The sequence below is a fragment of the Alosa pseudoharengus genome, unplaced genomic scaffold (genome assembly GCF_046254945.1).
Source record: "Alosa pseudoharengus isolate Yale_2024_CS ecotype anadromous, Long Island Sound unplaced genomic scaffold, YU_APseudo_1.1 YU_APseudo_1.1_scf_22, whole genome shotgun sequence".
NCBI lineage: Eukaryota > Metazoa > Chordata > Actinopteri > Clupeiformes > Clupeidae > Alosa > Alosa pseudoharengus.
Genome location: NW_027468680.1, coordinates 28986679 through 29000853, shown reverse-complemented (window position 1 = coordinate 29000853; position 14175 = coordinate 28986679). Strand labels below are relative to the sequence as shown.

General features: G+C 41.5%; 1 protein-coding gene across 1 annotated transcript; it reads left to right on the top strand.

Moving 5' to 3' along the window:
- Window positions 1-67: 67 nt before the first annotated feature.
- rtf1 (RTF1 homolog, Paf1/RNA polymerase II complex component) lies at window positions 68-13931 on the top strand. The gene is made up of 18 exons (XM_076299624.1): window positions 68-244; window positions 1648-1758; window positions 2958-3108; window positions 4272-4476; window positions 4687-4807; window positions 5139-5250; window positions 8719-8857; window positions 9426-9603; window positions 9775-9857; window positions 10007-10094; window positions 10183-10290; window positions 10425-10502; window positions 10618-10739; window positions 10873-10930; window positions 11215-11292; window positions 11512-11613; window positions 11703-11817; window positions 11912-13931. Exons 1-18 carry the CDS (start codon window positions 161-163, stop codon window positions 12016-12018), a joined length of 2040 nt encoding a protein of 679 aa, XP_076155739.1. The 5' UTR covers window positions 68-160; the 3' UTR covers window positions 12019-13931.
- The last annotated feature ends 244 nt before the right edge of the window (window positions 13932-14175 follow it).

Below are 14175 nucleotides of genomic sequence, written 5' to 3'. Positions count from 1 at the left end.
AAAAAAACACGACCTAATTCCATCAGTGACGTTGAGACTTCTCGTAAACGAGCGCATGCTCACTTTAACTCTAGCGCCTTTGTGTGGAGGACTGCGGAGCTACCGCCGATAATAAATACACACAGGCGTCACACACGGAGAGGTTGCCAAACAGCTAATCATGGTGAATGTAAAGAAACGGAAAGGTCGGGTCGTTATTGATTCCGACTCAGAGGATAGTGCAAGTGATGATAATCTGGATCAGGTAAGGACGGTGTCTTTCCTATTCCAGAGCGATGTCCTAGTTTGTGTAGCAAGCTCACTAGCTTGCGAGAGCGCGCTAGCCATCTAATGGTAGCGAAACAATCTTAGTAGCTAACGCTACTCAGCTAACCAGGGACCTAGCTAAGTGTTCGTTAGCATGGTGGAACTACAACCAGCATTACACTGAGCTGAAGAAAACACCCCGCCACAGGCCTGGTGAATTAACGAACGAAACAGCATTTCATTGAGTGCTTGTTTCAAATTTTGGCACCGACTACGTTCTCTTGTCACCTTAGACGACGGAATAATACAGTTCTCTTTTTTACTAAACTGCTTGTCAAGGATTTAAAACATTAACTGTTTAATGACGTCAGGAACACAGCTAGCTAAAGTTCTATTTCGGTGTTGACAACAGTACTTGATAGCCCATCTAGCAATGGATAGCATTAGCTTCTAAGGAATGCTGAAGGCCAAGTGCCCTCTTTTCTATCATGTTTACAATGATATTTACTCCAAGGAGTTTCATTTCGCAACATTAACATGGATAGTTGAGGACACGATAATTGTTTATTGTAAGCAATACATTTGCAATGTGCATACGAATCCAGCTAACGAGGTGCATTACTGCAACAGTGTGATTTACAGTTCATCTCAGTCGTATGGATTTATCCTGTTACCTGGTGTTTATGAACAGTTTCACTGCCGTTCAGTTGTTGTGACTTCAGATGAATTTATCTATCCTCATCAACCGGTACTGAATGTTAACTTAACTGTTATCTTGTCCTAGTGTATTTGGAAGTGTCAATTTGTACAGTGTACTGCTACTTATGGTATTGGTTCACTATGCATTGATGGTAATATGAATTAAACCTAACTTGAAAACAACATCCACCCATGCCATGTGTAGACACATTTGATTGGCCATAATCTTTGCTGTTTTTCTTAATGTAGTCTTACCAACTTTTTAAAACTATTTACTGTTAATTTTTAACTATTGTATTGTTTTTATTTTGTAAGTCGCTTTGGACAAAAGTGTCAGCTCAATTCCATAACAATAACCATAAACATTTCAATGATGAGTGAGAAAACCTTTGATTTCCGCTCAACTGGAATAGCAATGTAATGCACTGTAATGCTCTGTAATGTTCTGTGCAAACTAGAATTTTAGTTATTAACACCATGAAGCATTCATCCGTATGACATTAATGAGAATGTGCAAATGTGCATGCTTTCTCATGGTGTACATATGGAAATATGATTATGTCAATACTATGTTAATGTCAATAGTACACTGAAATGATTGGTCAGTAAAAATAAGTGTGCATCCACAGGTGATGTGAACTGGAAGCTTTGCAGTTGTTGAGAATTGTTTGTGAAATTGTTTTGTTTCCCTGCTTTCCTTAGGAACTACTTTCCTTGGCCAAGCGGAAGAGGGTAGACACCGATGACCAAGAGGAACCTGTCAGCAAGCCTGCTGCCTCGTCCGACTCTGAGACCTCCGATAGCGATGATGAGGTACGGGGCAGCCCATTTATGATCTATATTTATATCACCTGGGACTTTGGCCAACAATGCTCCACATGGCAAGGCCTGAAATACACAACTCTGGGCAACTCATTTGCTTGCCAGAGAATTGGTAGGTGTGTCAGGGTGGGCTCTATATTGTTTGTTTTGCCAGATACTAGCATGCTGTTATAAAGCAGTGATTATGCTGTAGATCCAATGAAAATATAGTTAATATAACTACATACTACAACCACATAGAAAGGTAAATTTTTTGCGACATTTTGAACGAAATAGATTTGACAAACAAGGCTAAAATTGGCATCTAAATGTAAGCGTATTTTCAGCAACCTGATGATGGCAATTGACTTCATTTATTGTATTAATTAAATGTAGATTTTTTCCTGTGAAAAAAAAAGAAGCGGTGCTATTTTTTAGCCCTGTACATATGCAAAAACATCATTATGCAACTTTATCGCCAATATCACGATATGGCGATATTGCTTGATTTAATATCATGGGGACGATTTGCCACTAATATACAATACAAAATGGCACATTATATGTTAAATTGTTAGAGTGATGGTATTTGTAGTAAAGGGAGAGTGCAGTCACCCCATCTGGCCTCGAGCCCATGTCTCTGGGGTACCAAACCTGCCGCTTGACCTCAACGCTTAAGAGCCAGTTACTTCAGTCCTTTCAATGACATTGTAATAAGTAAGTTTAAAGAAATGCATAGTATACTTCCCACCTAGGCAGTGAAATACGTTTACGCTCAATCTTGATTTAACTTGACTACATTATGAAATAGTGTGTAAAAGAACAAATATAAACAACCCTGTCTTGCATTTATTGTGACCGAATAATTACCACCATGTAATGGCATGGTATGTGAAGTTTGTAAGTGACATAGGGAAGAAAGTGAGATCTGCAGCCATTAACACAGATGGATTTTACAGATTACAGCTGTAATCCAGATTATGTATTCCAGGTTATTGCAAAATGCATGTGAATTAAAAATGACCTTACAGTAATGGTATTTTATCATTTTGTCCATGATTTGTCCCAGAATCTTCCTTTCCTTCGTATACACTGACGGTGTAATAAAATGCGCAGTTTACTTCCCACATAGCCAGTGTGTGTGCGCATGAGGAGGTTCAATAACTGGTTTAGCCTCATTGCTCAGTGTTGTCTATGTGCTTTGTCTTTAGTGGACCGTCGGAGGCACCAAGGCCAAGAAGAAGGTCAAACCAGGGAAAGGAACAGAGAAGAAGAACACTGCCAAAAAGAAGGTGAACAAGGCAGCATCCTCAGGCAGCTCCGATGGCGACAGCTCTGCAGAGAGTTCAGCACCAGAGGAAGGTACGGACAGTTATAGCACCTCCAACTTTTCCCACAGTCAGCAGAAAACCGATGGGTGTCAGAGCCCCTGCAAAGTGATCTTAAGAAATGAGTATTACAGCCGGGCTACACCGCAATTAAAGCACTCAGTTTGCGTAAAGTAAAAATAGTTTTAGAGGGCTTGTCTAATTTCTTCTGGTGTAGCGAGTTCTATTGATTATAGTGGAAGCTAATTGTTGCAGCAGATGCTCGACGAACGGAAAGCTTCAGTTACATGCCTGGTGTAGCCTGCCTGTTACAGTCCTGTAAGATTACACAGTGAGACACTTTCTATAGTATAGTGCTGGCATGCACATAGACTTTAAAACTGATGATTTCTTATTTTTATTTATTTATGCACATACTCGAGTTGGACTGTAAGGACTAAGAGCCTAATTGCTCAAAACGGCTTTGATTGCATAGCCTGGTGCTACTTTGAGATTGAAGGTCAACTTATTGTGGAGCAAATGGCAATAGCTGGGCTGTAAACTAAGTAAAAGTTGAACTCAGTCATATAAATGTGCTTTGTTTTCATGCCAGTTTATGATAAGTGAAAGTGTATTTTTCCTCTATGCCCAGCTGGTTATGCAAGAATTTTATTACGCAGAAGTGGTTTGAAAAATGTCTGTGAGCCTGGTGTGTACCTCATTTTGGGCAGCCATGGCCTACTGGCTTCGGACTTGTAACCGGAGGGTTGCCGGTTCGAACCCCGACCACTTGAGCAAGGCACCTAACCCCTCACTGCTCCCCGAGCGCCGCTGTTGTTGCAGGCAGCTGACTGCGCTGGGATTAGTGTGTGCTTCACCTCACTGTGTGTTCACTGTGTGCTGAGTGTGTTTCACTAATTCACGGATTGGGATAAATGCAGAGACCAAATTTCCCTCACGGGATCAAAAGAGTATATATACCTATACTTATACTTATATTTTCATCATTTTGCATTTGATGGAATGAAGTAGAAAGTAAAGCATAGCCCACATAGCACTTGGTGTATCATTCTTTGTGTACTACTAAAAACGTCAGCGTCAACAGAATGCTCTGTTCTTGGAGCCTAGCTCTCCTTGCTGTGTTTTGCTTCGTGTGCTGAGTTATCCCCCCAAGTGCCATCTCTCACTGTGCCTCCTGCATTTCTTGTGCACCTGTAGGAGAGGTGTCCGACTCGGACAGCAACAGCTCGTCCTCCAGCTCCGATTCGGACTCTTCCTCAGAGGACGAGGAGTTCCGCGATGGCTACGGGGACGACTTGATGGGAGACGAGGAGGACCGGGCGAGGCTGGAGCAGATGACTGAGAAAGAACGCGAGCAGGAGCTGTTTAACCGTATCGAGAAGCGTGAGGTGCTCAAGAGGAGGTGAGGCTGACTGCAGCTCTCCCAGCATAGGACCTATAGCCTCTTCTGTTGGTCATCCTGTTGTTTGGTATCAGGTTCAGATCAGTGCGAGCATGCACATACCATGACTGAGATGCAGGGATCCAGTGGGCATTCATGAGCTCATTATACGGATATCTGCCTAGGTTTTGCATGAGAATTTAAAAACAACAATGAAATTGTGTCTCTCAGGTTTGAGATCAAGCAAAAACTGAAAAAGGCCAAGAAGAAGGAGAAGGAAGAAAAAAAGAAGAAACAAGAGGAAGAGCAGGAGAAGAAGAAACAGGACAGGTCTCTTACACAGGACGTTCAGGTGTTTTTTTTTTTTATTTAATTTTTTTATTATTATTTTTACAACACAATCTCACAAGGCATATGACCAGATTTACATCAAATAATTTGTACATTTAGGTCTACCATTGCAACATACAGTATTACACATAGTCTTTGCGAGGTTGTCTTTTTATACAGATTTTTTTTTCTCCTTCATTCATACTTCTGCTGTTCTCAGACACACACACATATATCCCTCATGTACACACCCAAACCCACAACAAATATTTCTCGCATTTCTGAATCAGTCAGTACCCTTGTGGTCAAGGAGATGGTTTCTTTGAGTGTTGACATGACTTTGTCTTGTGCAGGTGATGTCCCACAACAAAGAGCGGAGGTCCAAGCGGGATGAAAAACTGGACAAGAAGTCCCAGGCCATGGAAGAGCTGAAGGCTGAGAGAGAGAAGAAGAAAAACAGAACGGGTGAGTCTAGGAATGAGCATGCACAAAAGTTCAAAAGCAATCTAATTGAGCGTTTATAAACCCCATTTTATTATTGCTATGATCTGTTCTGTGATCTGTCTTCCAGGCCTATTTTATTACTACTACTGATATTTAAGGTTTTTGCCATGGTATTCTTCAGTATTGGTACCGAGATACGTAGGCATGATATTTTATCACTGCAAAGGAATGAAATGCCCGCACTCTGCTAAAACTCCCATATATTTAATGTGTTGCAACGTTTCGACCCGACTGGGTCTTCCTCAGGCAAATGTCATTTAGCAGTGGCTCAGGTGTATAAGTAGAGCATATACCTGCTCAGCTGATCATTCATCAGCTGAGCCCATTCACACTAATTGTCAAGGCCTAAGTATCACCTTATCCATCACACATGTGTCACCACATAAGACAATTAGTAATGCAGTTACATATACAGTTTACCCACAAAAAATAAAGAAAATAGAAAAAGACCAACACCATGGCTCATAAAGTAATAAGATTACATTATTACATTATCCCACAATGACATAATTTGTAAAGTAGTATGTCACAATCCCACACACAATGTTACATGGAGATGAAAAGTACATTAGAGGAAAGGCTTTATGTCAAATTCCTCATTTAATCCCCCTGGCGACATTTTATTGAGGTAATAAATCCAAAAGGTTTCTCTTTGGAGAAACCTTTTACCACGATCGCCCCCTCATGGAGGGCTATTTACATATTCCACCCCAACATATCTCAGTGCGCTAACATTGTGGCCAGCTCGTTTGAAATGGGCAGCAATGGGACTTCGCTCGTCCCCCGTTCTAATACTGCTCCTGTGTTCGCTGATTCTAGTACGCAATGCGCGCGTAGTTTTGCCCACATATGCTAGGCCGCATGGACACAATATCATGTACACGACATGTGTGGTGCTGCAAGTAATGGCACCATTAATGCGTATAGCTTTGCCAGTGTGCGGGTGGTTAAATGTCCTACATTTGTGCGTGTATGAACATTGGACACAACTACCACATCTGTAGTTTCCGTCTGGTACAGGTGGTAGGAGTGGTGCGCGATCGGGGCGCATGTCGCTCCTAATTAAACGGTCTCTAAGATTAGGTGCGCGCTTAAAGACCATATGCGGCTTGTCTGGGAGAGCCTTCTTTAGCTTGGAGTCAGATTCAATGATGTACCAGTGTTTCTGAATGGACTTTTTAAACTCAAACACGAGTGGGGAATATTTTACACAGCACATGGGGGTGTTGGTCCTCTTGGCAGTGCTGTTTTTTGTGGCCCGGAGGCATTCAACTTGCGTAATGTTGTCAAAACGCGCCCTTGCCGTACTGACCCACTCTTGTTTGTGACCTCTGCTGAGGAATCTATTTGATAAATTCTCGGCCTGTGTTGAATATGACTCATCATCTCTACATATCCTGCGAATTCGATGGAACTGGCTAAGGGGGAGGCTTTTAATCAATGATCGCGGATGGAAACTGTCTCTCAACAAAGTGTTGCGATCAGTTGGTTTACGATGAAGATCAGTTTTTAATTCACTCCCGTCTTTATAGACCTTAGTGTCCAAGAAACTGATACATTGCATATCATGTTCCAAAGTGAATTTTATATGGTCACAAGATATGAATGAAAATCCATGAGTTCTTCCACTGTGGAGCCAACAATTAAGAAAACATCATCAATGAATCGTTTGTAGAATAAAATGTTTTCATAAAACGGATTTGCTGGGCTCAAGATAAAAACATTCTCAAAAAGACCCATGTATAGACAAGCATAGTTTGGTGCCATTTTGCTGCCCATTGCTGTACCCTTTATTTGTATGTAGAAACTATCCTGAAATCGAAAAAAAATATTGGTTAAAACTATATCAGCTAAGTCCAAAATACAATATGCTGGGCTTGGAATCAGGCTGATTCAGGGTGAGAAAATGTTTTAGTGCAACTATACCACCGTCGTGAGGGATATTCGTATATAAACTTTGGACATCCAGAGTGGCTAACAAAATGTTCGATTTTACCTCAAACTTTTTTAATGACTCAATAAAGTCTATAGAATCCCTCACATATGATGGAAGGGTGACCACTGAAGGCTTAATAAAGTGGTCCACATAGGCGGAGATGTTCTCCGTTAAACTCCCTATCCCGCTTACAATAGGCCTCCCCTTTACGAGGGTGTCTAAACCTTTGTGTATCTTGGGGAGAGTGTAGATGACTGGTATCACTGGGTGTTCTACCTTTAAGAATTCAAAGACACTTTTTTCAAATTCACCCTTTTCAAAATGATGGATAAGTTTATCGTGCACCAACGTTGATAACCTCTTAGTTGGATCTGGTACTGGTACATCATTGAATCTGACCCCAAGCTAAAGAAGGCTCTCCCAGACAAGCCGCGTATGGTCTTTAAGCGCGCACCTAATCTTAGAGACCGTTTAGTTAGGAGCGACATGCGCCCCGATCGCGCACCACCACTTGTACCAGACGGAAACTACAGATGTGGTAGTTGTGTCCAATGTTCATACACGCACAAATGTAGGACATTTAACCACTCGCACACTGGCAAAGCTATACGCATTAATGGTGCCATTACTTGCAGCACCACACATGTCGTGTACATGATATTGTGTCCATGCGGCCTAGCATATGTGGGCAAAACTACGCGCGCATTGCGTACTAGAATCAGCGAACACAGGAGCAGTATTAGAACGGGGGACGAGCGAAGTCCCATTGCTGCCCATTTCAAACGAGCTGGCCACAATGTTAGCGCACTGAGATATGTTGGGGTGGAATATGTAAATAGCCCTCCATGAGGGGGCGATCGTGGTAAAAGGTTTCTCCAAAGAGAAACCTTTTGGATTTATTACCTCAATAAAATGTCGCCAGGGGGATTAAATGAGGAATTTGACATAAAGCCTTTCCTCTAATGTACTTTTCATCTCCATGTAACATTGTGTGTGGGATTGTGACATACTACTTTACAAATTATGTCATTGTGGGATAATGTAATAATGTAATCTTATTACTTTATGAGCCATGGTGTTGGTCTTTTTCTATTTTCTTTATTTTTTGTGGGTAAACTGTATATGTAACTGCATTACTAATTGTCTTATGTGGTGACACATGTGTGATGGATAAGGTGATACTTAGGCCTTGACAATTAGTGTGAATGGGCTCAGCTGATGAATGATCAGCTGAGCAGGTATATGCTCTACTTATACACCTGAGCCACTGCTAAATGACATTTGCCTGAGGAAGACCCAGTCGGGTCGAAACGTTGCAACACATTAAATATATGGGAGTTTTAGCAGAGTGCGGGCATTTCATTCCTTTGCAGTTCTAGTTCCATTTGCCCTGCACCTCCTCACCGGTGGGGATGTGCACACCTCCACTACTACTCATGATATTGTATCAGTCATAATTTTAGAAACAACACTACTCTGACCACTCTTTGCAGCTGAGCTCCTTGCCAAACGAGAGCCTCTCAAAGCCAGCGAAGTCTACTCCGATGATGAGGAGGAAGAAGAGGATGATGACAAGTCATCGGTAAAGAGTGACCGCAGCTCGCGCTCCTCGTCATATGACGAAGAAGAGGAGTGAGTATAGACCCTTTCATGGAATTTTCATTATCAGCATCATAGTTGGCCCCACAAGACTTCCTTTTTAACATTCCATATGTTATCTTAATGCAGAGGAAGTAGATTGGGGCCCAAATAGAATGTTCAAGTATTGTTTTTGTTTACCTTGTTGAAAGGGTCCATAGGAGTTTACAGATTTCATACTGTATTGTGATTTATTGTTTGAATCCCACAAACTGTGTGACAATTAATGGGAGAAATTCAATAGGTCGTATAATGGCTTCAGGCAAAAACCACTGTGAGACCCATGGACCTTTCTTCCAGTAGTACACAAGGGCCCTGATTTCACAAAGGCAAACATGGGCAAACTAAAAGGAAAATGGGAGAGTATAATGATAAAAAAGATTTTGTTTTTCTTATTTGGAAGTTATTTTCCCACCTGTTGGAACGTTAAATTACGCATTATGATTTCCTCATGTGTTTGTTGCACACTGTGGGTCATTCACACTGAACTTCATCCTGTGTTCATCTATATTGGTTGCTTGTGTTTAATTTAGCTCTCTTCATGTCATTCCTAATGTTGCAGGAAAGAAGAAGCACCACCCAAGTCGCAACCCGTTTCCCTCCCTGAAGAACTGAATCGTATCCGTCTGTCCCGACACAAGCTGGAGCGCTGGTGTCACATGCCCTTCTTTGCAAAAACAGTGACTGGCTGCTTTGTGCGAATAGGCATCGGCAACAACAGCAGCAAGCCTGTATACAGGGTGGGCATCATCTTTTCTTTTTCTTCTTTTTATTTTTTTTGTTTGAAAATGAACCACCTGCTTTGTGTGTAAGGTAACAGCTGTCATGGCATTACCTTGGGATAAGTGTCTGAACTGATCTGTATCTCGACAGTTATCACAAGTTTCTTTTTTTTTATCTTCATACAACAGGTTGCTGAAATTATTGATGTGGTTGAAACAGCTAAAATCTACCAGCTGGGTACAACAAGAACAAATAAAGGCTTGCAACTACGGTAGGTTTTCTCTGTCTCCAGACATTCAGAATATCAGAACAGTTCAGTGTCACATATTTGCTTTTAATGTAGAAATGGACCCTTACTTTGTTCAAAGTTTTTCTTGTTGTGAATTGGTTGGTAACTTTTTAAATAATTTCCTTTTGCAGTCATGGCAACGACACACGGGTCTTTCGGTTAGAGTTTGTTTCTAATCAGGAGTTCACAGAAAACGAGTTCATGAAGTGGAAAGAAGCGGTAGGCTTTCGTCATGAAGTGTATGTGGGTCTCTTAATTTTGGGTATTTGTTTCCCTAAGAATAATTATGATTGTTCCTCCTCCACAGATGATCATAGCAGGGATGCAAGTCCCAACTCTGGATGAGATTGCCAAAAAGGAGCAGTCCATCAAAGAAGCAGTCAACTACAAATTCAATGATAAAGACATTGAAGATGTAAGTTTATGTTCTACAGGTATCTTTTATCTACACTATGTGCTGTTTATAATGTGCATGTGTCCTTGAGAAAAACCTGTTTACTGAATGTGGAACTTGGAATGTGGAATTTATTTATCTCCCTTCAATTACAGATAGTGAAAGAGAAGGACAGATTCCGGAAGGCTCCATCAAACTATGCCATGAAGAAAACACAGCTCCTAAAAGAGAAGGTTCAGTGATTTTCCCTTCTCAATTAATTCTAATCAATTATCTTGTCAAAAAGTTATGTTGATAAATTGTCTTCAGTAAAGGGAGTTAAATGGATGTTTTTGTTCTATTGTGTAGGCTATGGCAGAAGAGACTGGGAACGGGGAGAGGGTAAAACAGATCACAGACCAGCTGAACGAGCTGGAGGAGAGGGCCGAGGCCCTCGACAGGCAGAGGACTAAGAACATCTCTGCCATCAGGTAAATGCCTAACCAGTCAGTTAATACACCGATTGAGCATGCTCACAGTACCAGCGTAGCATTGTCTTTCACTTCTCTAGCACTTCTTCTAACTCTGTGGATTTCTGTCTCGTCTGCTCCTCTATTGTCACAGCTATATTAACCAGAGGAATCGGAGTTGGAACATCGTGGAGTCTGAAAAGGCTCTAGTGGTGAGTATAGATTTTATACTTTTGGGCAACTAGGTATGCTACACAGAAATATTTTCTTATTTTAGGAGATCGATTTATGGGAAGCCCTTTGTAAATCCATAATCAAAAGATTATGCACCCTCAGAGGTGTATGATGAATCGTGTCTCTGATGGAGAACAGGCGTAGTTTCCCAAAGCTGGTTTCAGTGGGGTACCCACCATGCAGAATGAAAATTGCCCAATGCTTCCCTCCAAATGTTCTCAATAATTGTTGTGCTAACTCAGAATGTGGTCCTGTCTTTCAGGCTGAAGGCCAGAATTCTAAGGACCAGCAGATGGACCCTTTCACAAGGAGGCAGTGCCAGCCCACCATGGTGTCCAACGTGAGTGTGCAAGCAACAGCTTTCTTTTGCCGGAGAGACTCCAAAACGTTAAGAATATGTATAGATGAAGGTCCTCTTGTCTTCTGGTCCTCCATCAATATCATCTTCTGTCCCTGCAAGGAGAATCTTGGCGGAGTTTTTTTTTAACCATACAGTTGTTGTGTCGGAGCTGCTCTAATTGTACTTTTAAAATCTAATGACATTTTAACTGGTTGACAGGCCAGAGACCCCACAGTTCACGCCGCTATCATCGCCCATCTGAACCAGAAATATGGTTCCGGTTCAGCAGCCCAGGAGAACGCCCTAGACAGTCACATACAGGTAAACCGTGACTTCAATTGACACTCCTTCCTTTATTGCCATTGGTCAACCTTACTTGGTGACTTAATTAGTTGTGCTGGTACGTGCAGGGACACGGAAGCCAGAAAGACAAAGACGTCACCAAGACAACAAGCGACCTCTCAGAAGACCTCTTCAAAGTTCATGACTTTGACGTGAAGATTGACCTTCAGGTCCCCACTGCAGGTGAGGCTTGATGTCGGTCTTGGACACTTATCGAGATGATGCTAGACTGATGTCATGGATAGTTTTTAACTCATGCCTTCTTCCTGTCGCTCAGAGACCAAGTCTTTGTCGGTGAGCTCCAACTCTCTGCCAGTGAAGGATGGAGCCCCGCGACGCTCACTCAACCTGGAGGACTATAAGAAGAGGCGGGGACTCATCTGAAGGACCTTCGAGCTTCCTCATTCACCCTGCATGTGTTAGCCATAGGAGGTGGGGCACTAGGGCGAAGGATACCCTTCTGTGAGTGTGTGTGTATGTGTGTGTGTGTGGCCTGCATACATACAAATGGATGGTTTGTATGATTGAAATTAAGAGTATGTGTGGATGTGAGAGAAACCTAAAAAAAAAGGTGTGTGTGAGAGAAACCTAAATAGGTGTGGGTGTGTGTGTGTGTGTGTGTGTGGCCTGCATACATATAAATGAATGGTTTATGATTGAAATTAAGAGCATGTTTGGACGTATGTGAGAGAAACTTAAACGTGTGTGTGTGGCCTGCATACATGCAAATGAATGGTATGTATGATTAAAATTAAGAGTATGTGTGGACATATTTGTCAGAAACTTAAACGTGTGTGTGTGTGTGTGTGTGTGTGTGTGTGTGTGTGTGTGTGTGTGTGTGTGTGTGTGTGTGTGTGTGTGTGTGTGTGTGTGTGTGTGTGTGTGTGTGTGTGTGTGTGTGTGTGTGTGTGAGAGAAACCTAAATAGGTGTGGGTGTGTGTGTGTGAGTGGCCTGCATACATATAAATGAATGGTTTATGATTGAAATTAAGAGTATGTTTGGACGTATGTGAGAGAAACTTAAACGTGTGTGTGTGGCCTGCATACATGCAAATGAATGGTATGTATGATTGAAATTAAGAGTATGTGTGGACATATTTGTCAGAAACTTAAACGTGTGTGTGTGTGTGTGTGTGTGTGTGTGTGTGTGTGTGTGTGTGTGTGTGTGTGTGTGTGTGTGTGTGTGTGTGTGTGTGTGTGTGTGTGTGTGTGTGTGTGTGTGTGTGTGTGTGTGTGTGTGTGTGTGTGAGAGAAACCTAAATAGGTGTGGGTGTGTGTGTGTGAGTGGCCTGCATACATATAAATGAATGGTTTATGATTGAAATTAAGAGTATGTTTGGACGTATGTGAGAGAAACTTAAACGTGTGTGTGTGGCCTGCATACATGCAAATGAATGGTATGTATGATTGAAATTAAGAGTATGTGTGGACATATGTGTCAGAAACTGTGTGTGTGAGAAACCTAAATAGGTGTGGGTGTGTGTGTGAGTGTGAGTGTGAGAGCGAGAAAGAGCAAAAAGAATATGAGAGCATTTCATTAGAGAAATGGTTCAAAGTATTGGGGCTGTATTTGAGTGTGGATGTACATGAAATCAGTTTTCAGAGTGTGTGACTGCGAGCAAGCAATTGTTCAGCCCAAAAAGTGAGAGGTTATATTAAATGAAAAAAATTCATGGGATTACTCTAGGGGGAAAGGCTGTCCACTGGTTATTTGCGTTGTGCAGAGTCGTACTCGGAATTGTGTTTTCCGTAGTTATTTCTTTTTTTTTTTGAAGCGTATATATATGAAATATATTAATTATTTTTCCCTCATTGGCATTCTCATAGGTTCATATCTTTTTATATCCTGTCCACTTTTGCGAGGGGCTCTGTGCTTGTGCATTCATTTTAGAAGAAGGACATGCTCATAAGACTTTGGCTCTTCTTTGACACCCAAAACACCTGACCTGGAATGAATGTTCTTTTTGTAATTTATCCTCCGTATATATTTTTTTTCAACATACGGTTACATTTGGGAAGGGAAACTGAAAACAAGAATATGGGACTATGTCTCTGTTTTCCATCGGAAAAAAACTCCACCAATAAAACTTTCTCCGGGTACTGAAGTGTTTCCTTTTTTTTTTTCCTTCAAAAAAAAGATAATCCTGTGTCTCCATTTTCATGCCCTCATTTCTTTCTCACACAGGGCGGGTTTTAAGTGTTATGGATTGTGTCCTTAAGTCTTGTATTGATGTGGCATGCCATGTAAATATGCGATTTGGAGTGAGTGCAGCAAAATAAAGAGGCACTGTTTCGTACATGGTGGTCTTTGTCTTACTCCCCCTCTGTGGTCATACAACGTATAGACGTAGGATGTAAGTACATACCGGTACTGAGACTACAGTGTGTAGGGACTTGAAGAAAGTAATACAAGTTATCAGTTTTTATAAAATATCAGTTTTCTTCAGTTCTATCAGTTTGCCATAACTTGCTATGATTATTGTGCGAGTGGCAATTGCAGTCAGTGCAAGACGGAGAAAAAAAACAGGCAATATGACGGGC